The sequence below is a fragment of the Leiobunum rupestre genome, chromosome 6 (assembly GCF_980474605.1).
Source record: "Leiobunum rupestre chromosome 6, qqLeiRupe1.1.hap1, whole genome shotgun sequence".
Taxonomy (NCBI): domain Eukaryota; kingdom Metazoa; phylum Arthropoda; class Arachnida; order Opiliones; family Sclerosomatidae; genus Leiobunum; species Leiobunum rupestre.
The window spans coordinates 23,684,633-23,709,677 of NC_143389.1; the positions used below are offsets into that span (position 1 = coordinate 23,684,633).

Below are 25,045 nucleotides of genomic sequence, written 5' to 3' on the forward strand. Positions count from 1 at the left end.
GAGAATATATCGGAACGTTTAGGGAACCGTCCTTTCACTATCCCGCCTGCTGTTGAAATGCCGCTTTTCGACTGAATTCGTTTCCTTTTATTTCCGGAACCTGTCATTCTTTTAATATGATCCGTAGCTGAAGATGTTAATCTCATGGCTTCATCAGCAGCTGAAGCTAGAGTTTCCTTTCCGGCGTTAATAGAATGCGATTTAAGCGCTGTTTTAATTGGGACTCCGCTAACAACATCGGTCGCTACTTTCGCTCCGGTACTTAAAAGTTTTTTTCCTGAGTAAGAAGCGCCTTTCTTCTGTAAAGGTACCGCGAATCTAAACGCTGAAGATAATATATTTCCTAGTCCATGTCCTCTTTGCACGGCTAAACCTCTATATACAGGTATTCCACCGAAACCAACCTGGTTTAAATAGTAACTTTCATAATCAGTTCTTGAAGGTGAATATTCAGACCTCATGATGTTAACTGTTCGCTCTCTTAAGCTAGAATGAGTGTGTGTCCTGAATGATTAAAGGTTTATAGTGAAGTTCACATTTTACGGGGTTTAAAATGTAATACAACGTGAGCTTTTCCACTATGAAACTGTATTGGCTCACCTAAATCATCTGTTATATTAATCTCTATAGTCTTAATATTATTACACACGACTGGTAGGTAATGAGGTTGTGAAAATATTTTGGTAACCGTTTTCCCGTTAGACTCGGCTTTCCCTTCGAGGCTTATGATTCTTAATAAAGGTGCTAAACTATCTCCGACAACGCTATTTTCAACCAGATCAGAATATAAGGAATGTAACCCAGCGTCCATATCAACTGGGTAGGGGGTTATCATTGAATTTAAAATGGTGAAATCATTATCTCTTCTATCCTTAAAACCTAGTAAAATCGATAGATCGGGGCCAATTACAGCTCTGATTTTCGGTTGCAATTTAACTTTAATTCGATTAGAATAATTTAAATAAGCGAATGTAACTTGTTCTTCTTGGTTGTGGACGTTCATAACATGTAATAGTTCTTCCGGAGTTTTATAAAAACCCGCGGGAACTTCAATTATTTTATCATATTCGAGAGGGTCTTTAACTAGAGGGTTATCAGTCATTTTATCATATTCGAGAGGGTCTTTAATAACCAATAGATTAGGTTTTCGGACGTTATGCCATGTCCGAGGATAGCTTATTTCCGCTAACCCAACTTCGTACTGTTCCTCAAATCTTAACGGTTCAGCTAAATACGTTCGAAATTTACCAACGCTATTATCTTGGTAATATAATGACGAGGAATCTGAAGGTAGCGTTACGTAAAAACTCATTTTAAATCCACTTCTTGTATCCAAGAATTAAATGTAGGGTCGTAATCTTGCCACTTGACATACAGTTCTACGCGGCCGTCCGATTTTTTTCCTCTTTTTTATTACTTTTTCGATTATGAAGTAACAGTCTTTTAAATCTCGACCAACAATCTGAACCTCCTCGCGATAGAATACCCCTAAAATGGGGTTAGAATTTAAATCCATCAGCTTATATACAGGTGGGTCACGTGGTAGTCTCTCAGCTATTTTAAACAATTCTGTAGTAAAATTCGGGTTAAATTTCTTATCGAAAATTGATAAATTTCTACTTATTCTACAAATATCTCCAATTTCAAACGCGTATGTTAACGGAGGAGAAAAATTTACCGAACCGTAGAGATTTTTCCATATTTTAGCAGAGTTATCTAGAGTAACTTCCACAGGCTTACATTTAATTGATCTGTGATAACTATTGTTATAAGCGTTTATAATATCATATAAAACGTCGATATATTTAAGGGTGTTATTCTGCGTGAAATAGCGATATAAACGAGATTTAAAACTTTTAATGAATCTTTCAATAATGGACGCTTTCATTTCCGATCGGGTAGCGAAAAATTTAATGTTCCTTCTTTCTAATTCACTCTGCACTTCTTAACAGACAAATTCGTTACCATGATCACTTTGAATTCTTTTCGGTTGACGGCCTTTTTCAAAAACGTTACGTAACGCTTCTAAAATTGTTACACCTTTCTTATTTTTAACCGCTACAGCCATAGCGTATTTGCTAAATATGTCAATAATACATAATACGTAGCGGAATCCTGAATTATATTTAGACAGCTTCTGAAAATCTGCCAAGTCCGCTTGCCACTGTTCGTCAATTCCATAAACAATAGTTCGATTTCGTTTGAATCGTCTTCTAGCAGGTTTATGCAGCGTATATGTATCCTGCTTTATTAGAAATTGTTTTACTTTTTCCAATGAAACCTTTAAACCTTTATGTCGAGCTGAATTATAGAGCGTTCGAACTCCAGCGAATGACCCTGGGTCTGCGGGATTAGTATAGATTTTCTCAAGTTCTTTCTCCATATCGGTTATTTTGATGTAATGGCATGTAACGCCAAAAAAGGAAATTAAATAATTCTAATATTATAATAACTATGATAATTAATACAGCTGTGATCATTTTCGGTGATTTTGAAAATGATTGTGATAAATAGGCTAAAAGTCCTAAAGAGACCGTTTCTGTACAACCTTTCATTGTAGGCTTATACTATGAAATGAGAACAAAATTATCAGGTTAATATATTTTATTTAGTATGTATCCAAGATCTTAGAGGACTAGGTGAAGATGATGATAACATTGAACTACTTGGTGGTGTATGAAATACAGCGAATGTTTTTAACAGTGTCAATCTTACAGGATTTTTAATTAAACGTTTTGAAATATTTGACTTATGAATGCCCTCGTAAAACTCTGTAACTCCTATAGGATCAATCGCTGTTCCAGGCGTTTTTCTCACAGCGTCATACAAAAGATCGATAATATTAGATCCTCCAATCACTTGTCCTCGAATAGAAAGCTCTCCTGAGTTAGCCCATCTAATATATCTCGGATCTTCCGTAGTCGCTCGGTATAATGAAATCGCATCACTAACATAAGTTGCAGGTAGAGAATAAGATATTTGGGCGAACCAGGTTTTAGGCCGTTCAGAGTTTTCAATAATAAGAGAGATTTGCTCTTTACGTACGTAAGTTAACCGTCGTTGGAGAGTTTGATTGTATAATGCTAATTTCTCTGATTCGTTTAAATCTGGATTACATAGAATAGATTTCATTTCATCATCGAGTGTCTTCTCTTTTTGAAGTTCAGGTGTTTCTTCTGTTTTGGGAGGTGTATTGTTTTTTAATCTCTCCATTACATCTTCAGGTACTAAAAGCATTTTTCGAGCCATCATCGGTTTATAGCTCGGCTTATTGCACTTCCGGCGACTGAGCTAACGATAGATAGCAGTGGCGCTAATAAAAATGGAAGAAAACCACCTTTTTGTACCAGTATCTTTCTTCGTTTTGATATAGGGTTCTTCTTCGACACGTTTCGTATAACCGCGCTATGTTACTTTAACCGCTTACGATGACAGTTCAATTGTTCCATGTAATACATTTATACAACATTCAACAAGGGCCAATATAGCTTCCTTACTGGCGTACTTAATGGCTGTCTTTCTTTGATTTTGATTGCAGGATGTTAGGAAACGTAGAAAGTCTATGTTTTCCCTTACCCGTTTGGAGGCATACATTTAGAGATTTTTCTTAACCTTTCTTTAAACGTAATGAACAGTCTTGGAATATCTTCTAGTTATGATAATTTAGTGCAACCTATATCTTCGATGTTAGTAACTGAAACTCTTACGAGTGTTGATAACTGTCTATAATACACTTCATTTGGGGATAAAGACCGCTGCTTCTTCACCACTTATTAAACCCGTTCGTAGTAAATACTGATCTGAGGTGTGAGGTTTCAAGTCAACTAATAAATACCCAAATTTCCGTGACGTGGCTTGTTGGAACGCGTCTATAACGTATTTACTATTGGTTGGAGATATTTGTCTCGCGAGATGGTTAATTGTTGATTTGTCACGTGGTGATTTAAAAATAAACAGATAATGTGCATTTAAATTTAAAGTTATTATTTCTTTTCCATTGTAATAAAGGTTTTGCATTAGAATTAGCACGGAGGTGTTTCTGTGATGAGATCCACGAATAAATAAATTAGTTACGTCTTTATTATTAGATATCTCACATAATAAATCGTCTAAAATAACTAAATTCCTAATTTGAGAATTTAATATATTAACGTTGAGCAACCCTTCGTGAAACTCGACTGAGGGTGTATGTTCTAATATTGATTGAAAAAGTTTCGGCTGATACTCGGTATAACACCATATTATCCTCTCTGGAGGAGGGGATATGCAGGTCTTCCTATGTTGAATCAACTGCCCTACCAGGAATGACTTCCCGTATTGGGTTGACCCGGCTACAAGCCCATTCATAGGATGTTGTAAGCTTAAATCCATAATGGATAATGAGAATCGGGGCATTAGTGTAATCAATTTTATTAGTTTTTTATCAAGTTTTTTTTTTAGCATTGCATATTATTAGCAACATTATATTATTCAAACACGAATTCATCCAAACTTTAAAAACGGATTTCAAATTTGGTGGTAAATGTATGATGGGTAAGATTCTTGTTAGGATAAAATTTCAGCACATCCATGTAGGGATGAAAATCAGTTAAATCACCTCCACCATGGAAGAAAAGACCTAACATATTGTTTTAGGGAATCGGTAGCGTCAAATATAATGTAATCCCATTGATCATTGTATATAGGTAAATGTTAATTTTTCTGAATCTCTGAGAGAAAATTAAGTAACAGTCTTCGATCTCCATTGTTGGACTAGATCTTTAGAGTTGTTACGTGGAGCCGTGTTTTGTTTATTCCACAAATTGACAGATGATTGTCTCTCCCGGCGCGTCTTATATATCGGTGTTATCTCGTAGTAAATACACACGCGCGATATCAAGTTCTTATCTTATAAACTTATCTCTATAGTCTCGAACTATCACCCAGCTCTATCGAAATTTAACTATTGATCAATGTATATAGGTAATTGTTAATTTTTCTGAATATCTGAGAGAAAATTAAGTAACAGTCTTCGATCTCAATGTTCGCGAAGATAAAACAATTGTTGGACTAGATCTTTAGAGTTGTTACGTGGAGCCATGTTTCGTTTATTCCACAAATTGACAGATGATTGTCTCCGACGCGTCTTATATATCGGTATTATCTCGTAGTAAATACACACGCGCGATATCAAGTTCTTATCTTATAAACTTATCTCTAGGGTCTCGAACTATCACCCAGCTCTATCGAAATTTAACTCTCAACCATTCCTGATTTAGAACTCTCATCCAGCGAAACTCTATGCAAATTTAACATACACCTCCACCACACCTCCACCACGCGATATAGTTCTCTCATTGTGCCACTACTCTGGTGGTCTGGTGGAGCATTCTCCTGATAAGAAAATAAATAGAAACCCAAAAAAAAGGACCAGATTTCGTATTTTTTGCAATTGTAAATTTTATAGATGAATTTCAATTGATATTTAGCCATTTTCAAGACTATTTTGATACAAAACCAATATTTGTTTAAGAAAATTATGGACCGTAGTTTAATATTTTCTCATTTAGGTCGTTCCTACTTTTATTTCCTTAAGTTTAATTCTCAAACGAGCATAAAGTAGGCGGGTGTGCAATTACATTAGTTTTACCCTCTGCAAATTGTTTGGGATTGGTATTGCCTCCCGTTGGGTTTCAATTTCAAAACTTGTAATGACAGAGACGGTTTGATATTTTTTGTCGATTGATGGTGATGGATCATATACTATTTTACTACAAACCGTTGAGGAGAGTAGCTTCGAACAGCAGCGGCGGCGGTGGCGGCGGCGGCTACGTACCAGGTGAAAATCGAATGAGCTTCTCTTTCTTTGTTATGGTAGCGCAATAAAAATTATAGCCGTGTTTTAACATAATTATTTGATGATGAGGAAGTCGGTAGCCAAATTTCATTTAATTCCTGAATGTCTTTTATTTTCTTTAAGGTGAAATGATGAAGATTTCCGCTATGAAAGTCAACGTATCAATGCTTGCCATTGGTGGATACCAAAAATCATTGGATGGTTTCTCTAAGCTTTTTAACCAGGAAAATCGCCAAAACTTTACAATAAATGTTGTTGCATTTCTAAAAAGGCATAATTTCAGCGGTTTTCTCATTGATTGGACGTACCCTGGTGCCAATAAACTTGACCGCAGTACATATGTGGAAATAGTCAGGGTATTTTTTTTGTCTTTTTAACGAATACGCGCTTTTATTTCCAATCAGAGCCATCTCTGGGCCAAAATCAACATTTTATATAAAATCCCACCAACAGAGCTTATTGGCAAACTGTTATGCTAAATTTCAATTTCAAGTATAAATTGAATCAAACCAGATTTTTACGAGGGGGTTGTCACTCGTAAAAAATTTCTTCACCTGATTATCAGTGATTTTCTTAAGTGATTGCTCGTTATTTCCTACGATTTGTACACCTAATTACTTAGGTGACTAGCCCCTGGATTTTGTAATATGTTAGGACACCTCCCCCCCAATATTAAATTAGAATATATCACTATTAAAGTAAATAAAGATTTAATCATGATTAAATAACTAATTCATGATTCAATTATGATTCATGATTAAAAGATTGTATCACGATTGAAATAATTAGATTTTAAATTACATTTGAAAACAGTAAAACGAGATTGGAAATGATTAATACGATATTGAAATGAGTAAATCGTGATTAAATCTATTTCATCGTTATTTATGTGATCTCAAAGTTATGGATATGATTTAATTGAAGTAATTTAACCTTAATTGTAATAATGTAATCGTTATTTAATTTTAAATCGTCAAAACAAGATTATTAGGATAAAAATAGTAATAGTGTAGTTTTTTTTTTCGGGATTGTAACGTGTGGGACAAATTCAGTCCGCTCGTCCACCTGATTAAAGAGGGCGAGATATGTGTAACGGCCGCGCCAACGGGGGGAATAAGTGGGGACAGGGGTGGGGACACCCGTGGCGGAAGTATTCCGACCACCCGTTGGGGGATTGGTGGTCGTCCTCACACGGCCATCCACAAACTCTGCCACCCAGACGATTGGGATTACAGGAGAACGCCACTACTCCCGGCGTAATAGTGTAGTTCTTTATCTTTTTCATTACTAGAGTCCAATAAAGTTCAGTTTTAAGAAAACCGTTTACTTTCTTTTTCAGGATTTGAAGGCAGCATTTCGCGAACACAATTTTACTCTAGCTATTACTGTTCCCAACACAGTCGATGGTCTGAGCAAAGGCTACAACGTTTCGGAATTGACCAAGTAAATCTACATTTCTTACGTGCCCTATATTGATGACAGAACAGCTGCTGGAAAGACTTGTTAAACGCCATGATATTTTCAGATACGTCGACGAAATTCACGTCAAAAGCTACCAAATGTGGGGAGCGTGGAATAACTTCGCTTTCTCAAATAATCCGTTGCATCGAGTCACGGTGAATACGCAAGAACAAGACACTGTAGTGAGTATTTACCCGATTGCGTATGCCAATTTTATGAGAGCGGAGAGCGAAGCTCCGTCAGTCTTGTAGAATTTGGCGGATTCCGGGTTCTGATTGATTCTGTGATTTTCCGTGGGCTCTAATCCCGAATCTGCCGAGTGCCAGAGCGAGAAAGCTTAGCTGAGTATTTTAAGTTATCACAACATCAAGATGATAGTCGGCCCTTTAACACCAATAATGTTATAGCTGTCCAATGCCTGGTCGGAGAGAGATACTGGCCTTTTTAAAAATAAAATTTGAATAAATATTCCATATCTTACACTATGGCGGCGATAATTTTAAATTTATTTTCTGTCGGTCTTTACAAATAATATACGCTTGTCAGGGGCGGATTAACCCTTTTGGCGCCTTTAGGCACAGAAACATTTTTCGCCCCTGGGCATTGTCTAACGGGCTGGTCAACTAAGTAGGGGCAAGCCAAGTACTTGGACCGTGGGGCTTTATCAGAGTTTTGGCACCCGTAGAAAAATTCCGCCCTAGGCACGTGCCTACTCTGCCTAATGGTTAATACGCCCCTGACGCTTGTGATACTTTGTTTTAAACGATTTAGTGATCAGTTGACCTTTACAATAATATAATATAGGTAAAATGCAATATCTAAAAGTTGGGGGCTCTACAAATTTTAGTGTATTATAAGTAATTTTTTAAAGATGGTAATATTAATTTAAATTTCTCATTGGCTGTTTGTACTACATTAAACTTGTAATTTGGTCTTCATTAAAATTAAATATTTAAAAATTAATAAATTGACCGAATCAGTCAGTAAAGGACGCTTGGTAAATTTTTATTTTTACGTCCCGTTCCCATCCTTTTTTATACAGATAAAGAAGGATGGGAAGGTAATCCATAAAGGATACCCAGCTAACCAAAAAATAACCGTTAGGCCTATTAAAATATTTAAGCTGCTGCAACAGTTCAATCCGCACAAACCGTCTGATTCCGATAGAAGTCATCGGGTGATTGTTAAACATTGTACTGTTACACTGGCAGCTCGTACAAAGGAGTTGATTGCTGGATCTAACTCCTTTCCTGGGCTGGAATGGGATGATTCGGACGAGTACTGACAAATCTCTCTAATAGCACAGCTCTTAAATTTGGTTGAACATGTGTAGCTTTTACAGACACCGCCCGCCAGGAACGTCACAACGCTTTAATTCTGGCTTATTATGATTCCACCTGAATGTGGCACAGCACGGAAACCAGCTCCTTTCTAGGGTCGATGCTAGGTCAGCTGGACTGGAGAATACCCTCATGTTAACTTCCGAGGTTTCACGAAGGCAACTTTAGCGTGGTCGGTATCGCAGCCACTATTTGCAATGGCGTAGCCAAAACGTTTTTCATTTGTAAAATATTTATTAAAATTGAAAAAATTCATAGATTTAAAATCGTTTTGCTTCGTTACAACACTTGTTTTTTTTTAAACCATATGACGTGTATATTTGGCATTTTGTGTTCGCGCAATGCCACTACCAAATCGGTAAATATATATAATTATAAATAAAAGAGTATTTCGCATTTTGACTCTCGTACATGGTTTAAAAATAAGCCAACACTTCAGGCTTCACAGACTAGAATGAGCAGACGAACTTTCGGCGTTTTATTTTATTTTTGTTACGTGTAATCGTAAATACGGTACATACATTTATTTTTTAAACCATTAGTATTTGGTGATTTTCAGGAAACTGCTATGGAACTATGGCTAAACGCTGGTGCCACAAAAGAGAAACTGTTTGTTGGCATTACGTTGTATGGAACAACTTTACAGCTTTCTCCGGAAGCTGATGGTCTTCTTGGGTCGCTAGTGGTTGGAAGTGGACCTCAGCAAAAATTTAGCAAGTCTTCCGGAGAAATAACCTATTACGAGGTGATTATTGGGTTTTCGTTACTGGCTTGTAGAGTTTAGACAATACGTTCCTCACTTTCAGGAAAAAAATGTGACTATCAATGTCTTGCCAATAAATGTGTAAAGATGTTTTTGAATAACACAAAAAGGGCTATTTCCGTAATTTGTATTACATGGCCATTGTGTATTATTTTGTGGAAAAAAATTAAAGTTGTTATTTTTCCGTAAAACTTAAATGCGTAAAGTTTCCACAAATCGGAAAAGTAAGAAATTTAAGGCTTTTTATTCTAGACTAGTCTAAAGGTTTAGTTTTACTCTTGTATTCAAAAAAATTAGGCGAAACTGGAGCGAAATTGAAGTTTGCGATCAATATTAGACTAATCATGGAATGAAAACCTCTTTTTTTTTAATTTTTTGGAAAAAAGGTCTCAGTAATTTTCCACGAAAACATTTTCCGACTTGCAACCCTAAAAAAATACATGTGGTATTTTAAATTATATTTTACTGCCAAATTAGATTGACGCCGTATTAAAACTGGCTAATTCATTATTTTCGTAAAGAAAATAAACAACGATACTTGGTAAATTTTCCATTCTATAAATACGGGATAATAATTTTATATTAATTTTTAATGACGATTAAATAGATATTTCAGGATTCTAAAGCGACCTTTTTTTTGTTTCAAGCTATATTAGTAGCAAGTTTCGGCTGCGGGCGGCTAGAAGAAATTTCTAAAAATTATTTTGAAATGGATTTCTTATTCTAGTGACAGTATTAATATAAATGGCTCTAAAGAATTACGTTGGATAAAATGAGGTCTCTATGGAACTCATAAATGTCCAAATGTGTTTTAGATTTGTAGCAAACTAATGAATGGAGATTGGAAAGAGAAGTGGGATGACGACGGAATGGTTCCTTATGCTTTCGGTCTTTCGGATCGCCAATGGGCATCCTACGAAAATCCCAGAAGTGCTTATGAAAAAGTCAGTAACTTCATTTATTTGTTTTCAATTTAGGTAGAACAATCATCCAGTCGCATGCTCAAATTATTTGCTGTTAAAATAATTAAATTTATCAGAATAATTTAATGTATCTCAGAAAAGCAAATAATAACTTTATCATCTGATGGCGCTCTGTAACACTGGAATTAATAATCGGTTAAATTAGCTAATTTCTTAAAAAGTAGCAGTGCGGGGGGGGGCCCCGGAGCTTTAGGGGCCCCCTAATTTCATATCAAAGTATATACTAGATACCGGATAAAATTCCGAATATTGTTTTGCGGGGGGGCCTCGCGGGTCTTAGCTACGCCACTGGTAGAGGTGTTTGGGATAGAATCCAATATTAAATCATTCTTATTAGCCACGTGAATTAACAAAACGGATGATTAGGACATCGAAGAGTTCGATCGAATATTTTTGAATAAAAAAGAGCCACTTATTTCATAAAATATCAAATAGTTTCGAATAAAAAATAACTTGTCGTATTTGGTTTTAATATTTGGTAGACGTTCACGTAACTTGAAACTCACTAAATGGAAAAGTTATAATGGGCTTTCGTTTTGCAATGGCAAATTGGCAATTGAAAATGTTTTTTAACAATTAGGAATGATAATTTTTCTATTTCCCACAAAGGTATCGAAAATAGCATCCATGTGTGAAAATTACCTCAGCTTCGCCATTCGTCCGATATTACAATTTATACTTCCAAAAACAGACGCCGAAATACTCTAACTAACAGGATCGCTTATGTGATACCTTCGCGCATGAACAGATAAAGCTAGGCATTTTTTCATCGGTAGAGGATGGAAATGAGAGTTTTTAAGTTTTAGTGCCGGTGAACCATAGCTGTAAAATATTAGTTTAAGGCGGAATTAAGTGGTTGTGTGTTTCTGGGAAAATATAAGAGATGGCGCTGAAACACGTCTCTTGCTGGTGTTTTTAGAAAAATATATTTATTTCAATTTCACGTGATTTAGTTAAACTTATTGTACCGTTAACGTTGAAAGCAGCGCACGCGCATTTAAAAAACGTACTGGCGCTGAAATATTAGCTCGTGGAATAAAACGATACTTCAGCTCGTTGCATTTGAATTTTACTATTTTTTTAGAAAGTCGCTCACCAAGAACGTAGCGACTTCTCGCGTCAGTTAGGCTAACTACACAAAAATACGCTTTTAATTGAATATAAAATTAGTTCCTTTGGCTAGCGGTGCCATTTTCAATCGTAAACAAGATTTATGTCAAACCTATGGAGACCAGTTTTAATATTAAAAATCGGTCCACTAGTTAAAATTTTTTCAAGGCCGCCAGTTTCCAAATACTAATGTTTGTAAAATATTTAAAATTAAATATTAAAAAGAAATTCGAATATAAATCTTCAATCATTGACTAGTTAAGTTTTCTAACAAAATTATGCAAAAAACCGAGGTTTAATATCTTAATTATTGTAGAATTAGGGAGTTTCGTAAGAACGTCTTATTTCTAGAGTTATTGCTGACTTCCCCCTTAAGGTAGCCCTTACGAAAATGACTTGATCCGAATTTGGACATTGGATCCAATTTGTATCAAGCTATATCCTGAAGGGATCAAATAAGGATCAACTATTTCTTGATCAAATAATCTTTATCAAATTTCGATCCAAAAAAATCTTTTAACTAAGAACTGGATCCAAGTTTGATCAAAATTGGTTTGATCCAACAGCATTGGATCCAAATTTGGATCCAAATTAATTTGATCAAATAAAATTGTATCAAATTTAGATCCAAAAAATCTTGACTAAGATTTGGATCCAAAAATGGATCCAAATTTGGATCCGAATTAATTTGATCAAATAAAATTGTACCAAATTTAGATCCAAAAAATCTTGACTAAGATTTGGATCCAAAAATGGATCCAAATTTGGATCCAAATTAATTTGATCAAATAAAATTGTATCAAATTTAGATCCCAAAAATCTTTTAATTAAAAATTGAATCTAAGTTTGATCCATATTAATTTTATCAAATAAAACTGCTTTATATTTGGATCCAAAAAATCTTTTAACTAAGAATTGGATCCAAGTTTGATCTAAATAGGTTTGATCAAATAAAATTGTATCAAATTTAGCTCCAAAAACATCTTTAACTAAGAATTGGATCCAAGTTTCATCCAAATTAATTTGTTCAAATAAAATTGTATCAAATTTGGATCCAATTGATATTTAGCCGGGATACTTTCTTGGAATCGTGTATGGAATCTTGTACGGTGTCGTCATCTACCGCCAGCGGTTAGAAACACTGAGAATAACTTAAGCCGATGGCTTAAATATATTATTTCTAAAATAGATGACGGCACCGTATAATGATAAATGACAGCCGCCGTAAGTGTTTTTAGAAAGTGGTCCCAACCGTGACACCATAGCGGATATCAATTGAGTGTTCAAGAATCTAGAGTATATATTCCTAACTCAATGGTATAAACATAATTATAGAAGGCGATAGGAGATTAGATGACTACTTTTTATGTCTGGCGAGACCACCAGAAAAATATCGATCTCAGTAAATATATTTTTATTTCAATGGTTAAATTTATCGAACAACTGGCAACTTTTTGATAAAACTCTACAGCATAGAAATCAGAATGTAACTAATACAATTTTTGCAAGGGACCACACGCCGATTTGAAACTGGAGGATTAGTCAGTAACGCCCAAGGTTAGTAAAAAATGCTATAAAAGGTAGCCTCGTTTGGGTGGTTTTGGTTTACGCGTCGTCTTATTTTAAGTCTGTTCCCTGCCTTCTTCACTCTAGTCGGTTCTCTAATAGTTAGCCTTCTCAAAGTTGCAGTGACGTCACTTGGTTCTGGCCAATAACATTTGTTTGTTTTATATAATCTACCCTCTAAGCGGAACCAGGGGTAATAACAAGGGATTTGGGTGGGGATATAATTCATTGTTTTTGTTAATTTTTATGTTATATTGACCTCAATTATTTTCGTTTACCGCGTTTTGAGCACTTGCATTTTTTTGTTCAGTTTCTTTATTTTAGGTCAAGGTAGACGACGTTTGGCAGATATCGTAGGTTTCCTAGGGTTTTGGCCTTAAAATTAGCTTTTCATTATAGTACCTTATCGTTTCTTGGCATGATTTGTTATATATGTACAAAAAATTTCCGCGCAGCTTGCCGTTGTTCTCGTCCTTTTGGCTATGACAAATTGTCAAATATGCTTTACTGTGAGTTTTTCTCACAGCTAAGTGAAAAGTGTAGTAGCTGCTGTTAATGAAATTAAAATTACCTATTTTTCAAAGTATTGATTACCACTTATAATGCTGGTCCCAGTCAGTATCCAAATCTCTTCGGATCCAAGTCTCATTGGATCTAAAGCTGGTACAAAACTAATTGGATCCAGACCGGATCCAAATCTCTTTGGATGCCAACTGGATCCAAATCTCATTGGATCCCGATCGGATAAAAGTCTCTTTGGATCAAAATATGTTCCAAAACTAATTGGATCCAGACCGGATCCAAATATCTTTGAATGCCAACTGGATCAAAATCTCATTGGATCAAGAGCGGATCCAAATCTCATTGGATGGCGACTGGGTCCAATTGTCATTGGATCCTGAACGGATCCGAATCTCATTGGATCAAGAACGTATCCAATTCTTTAATCCAGAGAAGTCTGTAATTAGATCCCCGTTTGATCTGTCCAATTTTTGAAGAAATTTGAATCCAATTTTGATCCACCATTTTCGTAAGGGAGAAGCAACGGAGTTTCCGTTTTTAAGTTTTAACTATTAGCTCCAAAATGCTATTAGAAATTAAAATTTCACTTACCATTAAATTATAGTTTTTAAAAGATTAAAATTACTTTTATATTGGTATTATGCAGGCAAAGTTTGCTAAGAACAGAGGATATGGTGGAATCTTTATTTATGGAGCGTCAGTGGAGGATTTCCGAGGACTTTGCGGGCCAAAATATTCAATCACGAAAGCCATTAAGAATGCTTTTGCCGGCCACTAACGCGGCATTTTTTTAAAATAAATTAACCTCTAATTTCATATATATTATTACGGTTTAATGCACAAGTCCCTTTAAGGGTTTCATCCAAAGATATAAATAAATAAATGGAAATGTTGATAAATGGTTTTATTTTAATATTCAAGGCACCACCTTACGTCCAAGTAATCGAGCTACTTTTAATGCCATTAAATCCGGTGGCCGTGTTACAATGCGTAGCAGGCTGGTGATAGTGAAAAGCCCATCTTGATACGCGAGCCATCAGCTATCTACACTAACTTTTACCGTTAACCTAAACAAGATATTATGGAAAGGGGAAATGGAAGAACTTGGGGTTAAACCAGTGGTGAGAGAGCTTTCCAACTCAACGCAGAAGGAGTTGTTCCGAGTCTTCATCCTGCTCCTCGCCATTCATTTTCACACTCCTCATAGTTATATCAAGAACCCATAAATAAACTCTTTGCGCACTTTCATATACTGTATAATAAAAAACTGCACCCAATAGCCTCAATAGCCCCACTTTCATACCTAACAGACCCTATATGAATGCCGATCGGCGTTGTACACGACGAATTCCTTCAACCGAAAAGCCTCAATTTACAAGGCATCCAAAACCAGTGCCATAATTAACATTATTGATTTTCCAGAAGGATCGAGCTGGATTAAAAAATTAAAGGCTCCGGGTTGGGCATAAGAAACAGTTGTTAGAACTTTCAAAATTAATAATTTATCTAAACTATTTGCCCGTCAAATATCTACTTTAAATACAAAACGTTCTAACGAGCCTGTGCTGAACTTAACTATTGTACCGTCTATTGAGAACGTTGTAGTGACCATATCCTATTGTATTGACACGAATTACAAAACGTGATATTCTTATATTGACGAGAGAGCCCATTTCATTGGGCGTTTTTCAGATAAATTTTTTTTTCATAGAAACAAAGGTATTCCTTGGTTTCAGGTGATGCTCTACAAATTCTCAATTGACAAAATGGATCTAGTGGTGAAATTTGTTTTCTTCAAGTGTGAAAATATTTTCAGAAAACGATGAAATATCACCAATCATGTCCCCCTGTGTATTTACTTAATCATACAAATTTCAAATTTCTGACTCGAAAGTATAGTCTTTGTAAAAACCACTTGTCCGAACAAAAAACACCTGTATAGATTTCACTAAATAGCAAATGGTAGTGTTGATAGCTCTTATATACATGGTGTTAATTTTTTTGCTCGGAGAAGTGATTTTGTTCAAATGTTTTATAGAATGTAGAAAATTTTAGTGTACGTTATCCGTACCGGGGACACTCGTTACCGAAATTTCACGTTTTTTGGAAATTTAATTTTTCACTGCTAGGTGTTAAATGAATATTGTTAAATAAGAACTTCATTTCCTAAACGTGTATCCAAATTTGCAACACTCAATTGTCCAACCATCATTACAATACAAATTCGTGAAATGAACGTTATCTGAGACGACGTGTTCAAATCTTGGTTAGGGGAATTTCATGGCTTCAAAAAAGCGAAGCGGCCATTTTCGCCAAGTGACGTATTGCGGCAAAGCTGATTCAAAGTATGTGTAAACCCTCGATTCCGAATACTAGGTTGATTTCGCAAAATGGAAGTATTACCCCTCCCATTTTGTAGGGTTTACCAAGCTTTAGAACGATTTGGCGCTGCGAACAGGGGCAGGCAGGTTTTTGGGGGGATCCTCGTTAAAGAATGCCTTGGAGGTAATACTCCCTTTAATGCTTGGTTTTCATTAGTATGCGCGAAAATGCAACACTAACTTTGACACGTGCAGAATTTTGGGCGCGACAAAAAAAATAACTTCATGTCAGGTTCTTACGCGCGCTGGTAGAAAGATAGCTTTTCGCCAGCCAATCCCGAAAGCGTCCGACAGGAATAAACATACTGCGCACACTGCTCATCCACTAGCCACGAGACGTAAAACTTTTCCTGGACAATGAATTTCCACAACGATGGATATAGGGAGAAACGGTTCTGTACACTAGCCAGCAAGGTTAACCAGATCAGACGCCATTGGACTTTTTTCTTTGGGGCTTCATTAAAGACAGAGTATACGCCACTCCCGTTGAAACGCTCGAAGAATTACATCAACGAATTATTAACGCTTGAAGTAACCCCGGAAATAGTTCAACGTGCTTTCGACCACATGATTGTTCGCGCCCAAGCCTGCATCGCAGTTGATGGTGGAGTATTCGAACTACACTTTTAAATTTTGTTTGTATTTAGTTAAATAAAAATTGGCGTTTTCGTGAAAATTCTAATATTTTTCCAACATACGTAATTTAAATCATGTAAGCTTAATACCTTCTTTTGCCATTGTATCCTCGATTTTACTGTGGTGTTTATTGAATTGAAGAAAGGTTTGCTAACTGGTGACTTACATAAAGGTATCCTACTTTACCTTTGGTAATTGAGAAAATTAATATTAGCTGGCTCAACTGGTCACTTTTTCAAATCATGTTTTTTCGGTGAAAAGTTCCTTTTTGTTTTCGCGCCAACAATATTTCTACGTCTTTGATGACGCTCTATAAGTTTATGATTGACAATTTTCATGTAACACCTAGCGGTGAAAAATTAAATTTTCAAAAAACGTGAAAACGTTTTACAATTTTGATTAAATTTCGGTAACGAGTATCCCTCGGTATAGATAAAGTACACTAAAATTTTCAACATTCTAGAGAACCTAGTTTTTGGAAAAAAAACCCTGTATACACTCTTAAACAAAAAATGTTTTTAATGGTATATTAAGGGTCTAAAATATATTAATATATACACCCTTAAAGGTTTTTTCTTGTCCCAAATTTAAAACCTGAAAAGATGTATAATCAGTGTTATATTACACCATAGACCGAGTGATTTAACACCCAGTAGGTTGTTGTTCTCTTAAGGCAGTAGTTTAACACTTTAAAGGGAGTATTGTAGAACCCTTAAGGGAGTCGTTTAGTACCCTAAAAGAAGTAGTCTTGTATACCTTAAAGGGAGTAGCTAAGAACCCTGAGGGGAGTAGTTTTATAGCAGAAACGGTGTAGTAAAGGAAGCAAAAACGAAGGACAAAAGTACCCCAGACAGTGTAAATAAACACCCTTAAAGGAAAAATGCTATTTAAGGTGTAGAATAACTTCCTTTTTAAACCTGTGAAGGTGTTAAATATGAGACAAGAAAAACCCTTAAACGTTTGAAAATAAACCTTTTGTTTTAAGAGTGTAAGACCAAAAATAGGGGTTAATATTAATAGAGTGAGGTGTTCAAGAGCAAAAACCCAAAAAAATGGCATCCTCTATTATTCATTTATGTCTTTATGTTAAAAGTATATCTGCCACCAACATTACGACAGACAGTTACACTCCCAATCCGAAGAAGTTGGAACAATAATCGTTAAGCTCTTACAGCCGATAGCGGCTTTAAAAAGAGACATACCAGAAATGAGAAACGCTATCAAGTGAATATCAAAAATATTTTTCAATTTTGCTAGATGAAATAAGCATTAAATAGGATTTACTTACAGAGTTAGTAATGGAGAGATTGACGAAAGTCACAATACTATAAACAAATTGATAGAAGTAGTGGGAGATGACGCATGTCCTGCAAATAATGATAAGAAGCTTGACCGGAAAATATAAGTATCCATATGCGTATTTTCCATTTGATAAAATGAAAACTGAATAGCTTTACAGTATTTTCTGGGGAGGAATACAAATGTTTTACCTAGGATGCTTTAAAATATTGACTGCTGTTTGTGAAAAGGCTTGAATTAACCGAAAGTTAACAAAAATCATGGATTAACTAACTAGCTTCGCTAAAGGATGTACCTCCACGCGAAAACAATGTTAGCATTGTGTTACGAACGCCACCTAACACCAAAAATAAAAGCATTCACGGAAGTAGATATGTTTTTTGGACCCAACAAATAGATTCACGTGGGTTTAGGTTTATTTCACGTTTTGTTTAGGGAAGAAGAAAAATTGGCAATGTTTATGAATCATACGTTTGAATTATTGGGCATATCAACGCCAGAAAATTTTAAATAAATAAAATGTATTGGTTTTATGATCTTCAGGTAAGATAATACTACTTTTTCGTGTTTTATTTTATAAAATTGAAAACAAAGTTAAACCTTGGAATGATATTGAGGCTATTTTCAATTTCATACCTAAATTATGCGGTGTGTAAAGTTAATTCTTATTATACTACTAATAGAAGACGGAAGCAAACGCATCATCTTGCTCAAGTTTATCAGAGTTCCAACCCGATCTTCCCGCAAAGCGTAATCTCAATGCAAAAAGAAAACAATTAAAGAAAACGGCTTTACAATCGATCAATTTAAAAGTATTTCCCTTAATAAAATTTTTAAAGTTTTAATTACCTTTATGAACCATGTTTAAACTAAGTACATTATTAATTATAGACATGTTGACATCCATGTAAAAGTTCAAAGTGTGAAAGAAGCTGATGAAATTGTTGATGGTAAGAAATTTGTGTCAGTGTTTTGATTAGATTTTTCTTAATTCATATTCGTAAGTTTCAGAAAAACATTACTATGCAAAATTTAAAATAATTTGGAAAAAAGCTCACCTTTCTTTGAAATCAGAAAACGCGGGATATAAGATGATATTTTCTTGGACTCAAAATCTTCTTAAAGCTGCTAGTATTTTATAATTTTTCAAAGAAGAATTTAAAGATTTATTTACTAAACAAGTCACGAGGAGATTTATGAACAATTTAAACAACTATTGACAACAATGGACAATGCAAAAGCCATAAAAGCTTGAAATTGTATAATAATGTGTACTTTACTTATTTTTAATTTGAAGACAAAATCAAAGGTTCCATTTATTGTTACCGCCACTTTTAAATATTGCAAGAACACTTCGCAAAGAATACACAGCTGCGATTAACGAAGATGATTTTAATGACAGCATTACTGAAGAAGATGTGGTCTTTTATCACGTTGTAGGCTCCACAATGAACGCCCTTTTCAGTCATAAAAGTTCGGAAGAAATGAAAAACTAGGCAAAACCCTTATGGAAACAAATTTGGGAAAAGTACTAGGTGAGTTGAAGAGAGACAGAATGTCAAAACAGAGGGGTTGAAATTCCCTACACAAGAACTGAAACCGACACACCAACAAGAAAATAAATTTAAATGAAGGTAAAGAGAGGAAAAAACAGCTTGATACGAAAGCAAGATCCAAAGAAAAAGTCGACAAAAGATAGTTAAGGAGGTGAAAGAACAACTAGTCAGCAAAAGTTCCTATTTAGCATAAGTCATACGGGTAAATTAAGGACACTATCAAAGAAGTCTGTGCTGTGTTACAAAGGTTTAATCTCAATAAAGTTAAAGGAAAATTATGGACTCTTTCAAAGAAGTATGTGTTGTTTTACAAAGATTTAATTGCAATAAAGTGAAGGGAAAATTATAGACTTTTCTTAAGAAGTAATGTTTTAAACAAATCTTTTAAATAGTAATCAACTTAATCGTATAAGTTAAAATTTTTATTTACCATGGTTTAAAATATTAATTTAATAGTTGTTTAAAGCATGACTGATACTTCATGGTATTTTTGATTTTATTAAAAACAGTTAAAATTTACATGTTTCCGAAGCTTTCGGGTTCGAGACCCCTCGTCAAGCGGTATTTTGAAAACTGAATAATTTTACAGATTGAATTACAAATTGTGGAATTTTCGATACAGAGATTAACATTTCTCATACAAATAAGTTTTTTATGATTTAATTTTTAGGTCTCCCCAAATTTTTAATACAAATTTTACCCTTGTCTAAATTTAATTATCCCATATTTTTAATTGCTACTGCCTCTTTAAAATCTCTTTTAAAATAATGTTGTTCTTTAAAAACAATATCACCGTTATCAAAATCCATATTATGCCCTTTTGTTGCCCATATATGGTTTGCAATTCCGTTATATTTGTCACCCATTTTTATACATTTTTTATGTTCATCCTTTCTTATTTTAAACTTTCTTTTAGTTTGGCCTACTTGCGAATGTAAAAAATCTTACATAGATGTAAGATTTTTTACATTCGCAAGTTCATTTATATATAATACCGGTTTCGTTATTTTTATCTATTTTAGGTTTATTCTTTATAAGGATTGAATGTATTGTTTCTGATTTTTTACTTTTTAAATTTATATTTATATTTTTTAATTGTCTATTTGTTTTTTTTTATGTTATTCCTTTTACATATGGGAGGATTAGCATGTTTTCATAATTTTTAGGTATTTTAGGTTGTTTTATTATGTGTGAATTAAAGATATCTTCGATTAGATTTTTGGGTATGCACATTTTTCTAATTGTTTTGAATATATTTCTTTATCTTTTATGGGGTTATCTGATATTGTTTCAATTTTGTGTTTTAGACTTTTTAGAATGCTTAATTTTATGATATTTGGGTGGGATGACTTGTAATTTAAATAATTTTTAGAGTGTGTAGGTTTTTGATATATCGAAAGTTGGAAATCATTTTTTTCTCTTTTAATTTTTATGTCTAAGAAAGAAAGGGTTTGGTTTATTTCTGATTCATTTGTGTATTGTATGTTTTCATCAACAGAATTTGCTATTTCAGTTAATTATTCAATCAATAGAGATTTCTTTTTTAAACATAATATGTCATCCATAAATCTATACCAAAATTGGTTGTTATTTATGATATCTGGGTGGTTTATAATTTGGATTTCGACCTTTTCCATATATAGATTGGCAATAAAGCCTGAAAGTGGGTTTCCCATTGCTAAGCCTTCCTTTTGTTTGTAAAATTGTCCATTAAAATTAAAAAATGTATTCTTTAGGCATATTTCACTAAGTTTTAAAATAGTATCGTTGTTTAATGTGGTTCTGGCTTTTAATGACATGTCTTCTTCTAGTTCTTTCTTCAATATAATAAGAGCTTTATCCACTGGTACTTTCGTATATAAACTTTTTACATCCAAGCTGGATTTATGCAGCTTGGATGTAAAACAAGCAATTTTGGTATAGATTTATGGATGACATAAACCAAACCCTTTCTTTCTTAGACATAAAAATTAAAAGAGAAAAAAATGATTTCCAACTTTCGATATATCAAAAACCTACACACTCTAAAAATTATTTAAGCTAGAAGAAACCACCTATGGACTGTGAGAAGGATGATAAAATACGCGAAAAGGTAGATTTGTCAATAATTAAAAGGGATAATACAGCTAAATCCTAAACAAATTTGAAGAAATTAAAAAACTTACTAATAACTCGGACCAAATAGATCTTCGAGCAAAAAACGCGAAACTCGGATCAAATAGATCTTCGAGTAATAAAAATAGCCAGAAATTCCAACGGTAGACCGGTTTCAGTACCGTGCGGGAAATCTGGCTGGCGACTGTTAAATCGAAAGGAGAAACTAAGCCTAAGTTTTTTAATTTCTTCAAATTTGTTTAGGATTTAGCTGTATTATCCCTTTTAATTATGGACAAATCTACCTTTTCGCGTATTTTATCATCCTTCTCACAGTCCATAGGTGGTCTCTTCTAGCTTAACTTATCGTATATACTATTCTCCACCACACTCCCCCCTGTTCGGCTTTCCGTTGCTATATGCAACGCGTTTTGAAATTTTTAATGTTTAGGCTTAGTTTCTCCTTTCGATTTAACAGTCGCCAGCCAGATTTCCCGCACGGTACTGAAACCGGTCTACCGTTGGAATTTCTGGCTATTTTTTTTACTCGAAGATCTATTTGATCCGAGTTTCGCGTTTTTTGCTCGAAGATCTATTTGGTCCGAGTTATTAGTAAGTTTTTTAATTTCTTCAAATTTGTTTAGGATTTAGCTGTATTATCCCTTTTAATTATGGACAAATCTACCTTTTCATGTATTTTATCATCCTAAAAATTATTTAAATTACAAGTCATCCCACCCAAATATCATAAAATTAATCATTCTAAAAAGTCTAAAACACAAAATTGAAACAATATCAGATAACCCCATAAAGGATAAAGAAATATATTCAAAACAATTAGAAAAATGTGCATACCCAAAAATCTAATCGAAGATATCTTTAATTCACACATAATAAAACAACCTAAAATACCTAAAAATTATGAAAACATGCTAATCCTCCCATATGTAAAAGGAATAACAGAAAAAACAAATAGACAATTAAAAAGTATAAATATAAATTTAAAAAGTAAAAAATCAGAAACAATACAGTCAATCCTTATAAAGAATAAACCTAAAATAGATAAAAATAACGAAACCGGTATTATATATAAATTAACTTGCGAATGTAAAAAAATCTTACATAGGCCAAACTTAAAGAAAGTTTAAAATAAGAAAGGATGAACATAAAAAAATGTATAAAAATGGGTGACAAATATAACGGAATTGCAAACCATATATGGGCGACAAAAGGGCATAATATGGATTTTGACAACGGTGATATTGTTTTTAAAGAACAACATTATTTTAAAAGAGATTTTAAAGAGGCAGTAGCAATTAAAAATATGGGATAATTAAATTTAGACAAGGGTAAAATTTGTATTAAAAATTGGGGAGACCTAAAAATTAAATCATAAAAAACTTATTTGTATGAGAAATGTTAATCTCTGTATCGAAAATTCCACAATTTGTAATTCAATCTGTAAAATTATTCAGTTTTCAAAATACCGCTTGATGAGGGGTCTCGAACCCGAAAGCTTCGGAAACATGTAAATTTTAACTGTTTTTAATAAAATCAAAAATACCATGAAGTATCAGTCATGCTTTAAACAACTATTAAATTAGTAATCAACTTGTTTTGAATTGAAATGAATGAAATTAACTCATTATCTAAGTACACTTAGCTAGTGTTTGCAGCTTTACATCCTTTGCTTTTTAATTGAATATTTCCATGTCTCAATCGTTTCAGACTTGGTGTTTTGTGAAAAGTTATTAAAGGTGTGTTTTGATCTTGCTTTGCACGCTTGTCCATAACTGCTCCAATGGGTACTGGTTCAAATGGTCAGTCAACTCAAACTATGCCTCATTTTCAGGAAAAATAGGGCGCCAATTCAATTATACACTTTGCTGTGAAAATAATTATTATTTAATGTTTTAAAAGCGTGTGTAGAATCTAGTGTTATAGATATGATTTTCCTAATTGTTTTACGTAACCCGAAAAGAGTTTCTTGGTTGAGTAACATTTTTTTATCCTGCGGTCTATTTGGTTGACTATTGACATACTCCTCCCATTCGTCCAAGTACTTGAGGAAAACAACTTTAAGCCACTATTTAGATCAAATGAAATTAATAAACTTATAATATACTATAGGAATGAAAATTGTGAGTCCCCAAAAAACTTAAGCTTACAATCATTGGCGAGCTAAACTGATAATCGTTCGGGTTTCGAGTATGATACCCTGTCATTATATGGCCAACATTCATTAACCTTAGACTAGTGTATATCAAGTTAATAATCAAGCATTATACTAGAGAAAAATATAATTACTTATTTTATTTAATTCCACATGTTCTTGACAAATCTTTTGCTATAAATTCTAAATATAATCCAATGGAAGAATTCAAATAACGTCGTTGACCCGGAGTGTCACCGACAAACTTTTCTTAGTAGATGTCGCTTCAAATCCACTTCCGTTCGGACCAGCAAATAAAAGTCACCAGATGGATGTCAGGGGGGAAGTACGAAAAAAAAAGCGTAACCAAACGCTTGAGGTACATCCTTTAGCGATGCTCTAATGAAAATGAAAACTCTTCAAAAGTTGGTTTACAAGACCTAAAAGTTATATTCGAAAGGGCAATATACATACTTCATCTCAGATGTACCACACCTCATTAAAACTTTCAGAAATGGCCTTGAATCTCATTGAAGTTCCAGAAATACTTAACTTTTGGAAAAACAAATGAACATTTACTATGGTCACATATATAAAAAACATTTAAAAAAGACTGCGAGCACCAAAAATTAGGTATTATGACATCTACCTAACATCATTTTCAAGAATGAAACTAAATTATCCCGTTCAAGTTCAGAGCAAACCGTTTTCTTCTCCAACGGAAAGAGTCGTTGGTGAACAAGCCTCGGAAACAATTAGCTTTATTGAAATGATAAACCATTTTTTCGGCGCATTTAATGTTAGAAACTCAACTAATGGAAAATTTAATAGAGACTGTGTCTAAGATCCATATCGAAGCATCAATTATTGGAGATTATATGAATCCGGGAAGGAAAGGATTGCAGTAAACTCGGTGACTGAAGCTACTCAATTCTTAATAATTAAAATGAGATTTAGGGCCACAACTGAAACGTATACCATAAAGTATCAGTCATGTCAGTAATACTCATTTTAATTATTATATTTAACCACGGTCAAGAATTTTTACCTTTAAGATTATTCAATACTTACTCAACAAAGGAGCAAAGTTGGTGCCCAAAAAATAACTCTTTTGTACATGTATTGGTCGATATTAGAATTACCTATTATATTTCTATTATAGAAAGCAACCACAGTTCGTTTGATCCCCTTTAGATGAGTCCGCAAAGTGTGGATAGGTAGTTTTATATATGATATAATATAGTCAAAACATAAATTATAAAAGTGGTATTTTTGTTGGCACGCGCTGTTCATTCTTGGATATAAATTGACTCGCTCAATTTTTCACGTGCTCTTATCTTTAACAG

At 34.0% G+C, this 25,045-nt stretch overlaps 1 protein-coding gene across 1 annotated transcript; it reads left to right on the forward strand.

Annotated features, from left to right (window-relative positions):
• The first annotated feature begins 7,454 nt into the window (after positions 1-7,454).
• Positions 7,455-14,359, forward strand: LOC149940440 (endochitinase-like). The gene is made up of 4 exons (XM_090179258.1): positions 7,455-7,479; positions 9,197-9,382; positions 10,216-10,344; positions 14,228-14,359. The coding sequence occupies exons 2-4, from the start codon at positions 9,206-9,208 to the stop codon at positions 14,357-14,359; spliced, it is 438 nt and encodes a 145-aa protein (XP_090035384.1). The 5' UTR covers positions 7,455-7,479; positions 9,197-9,205.
• Positions 14,360-25,045: the final 10,686 nt, after the last annotated feature.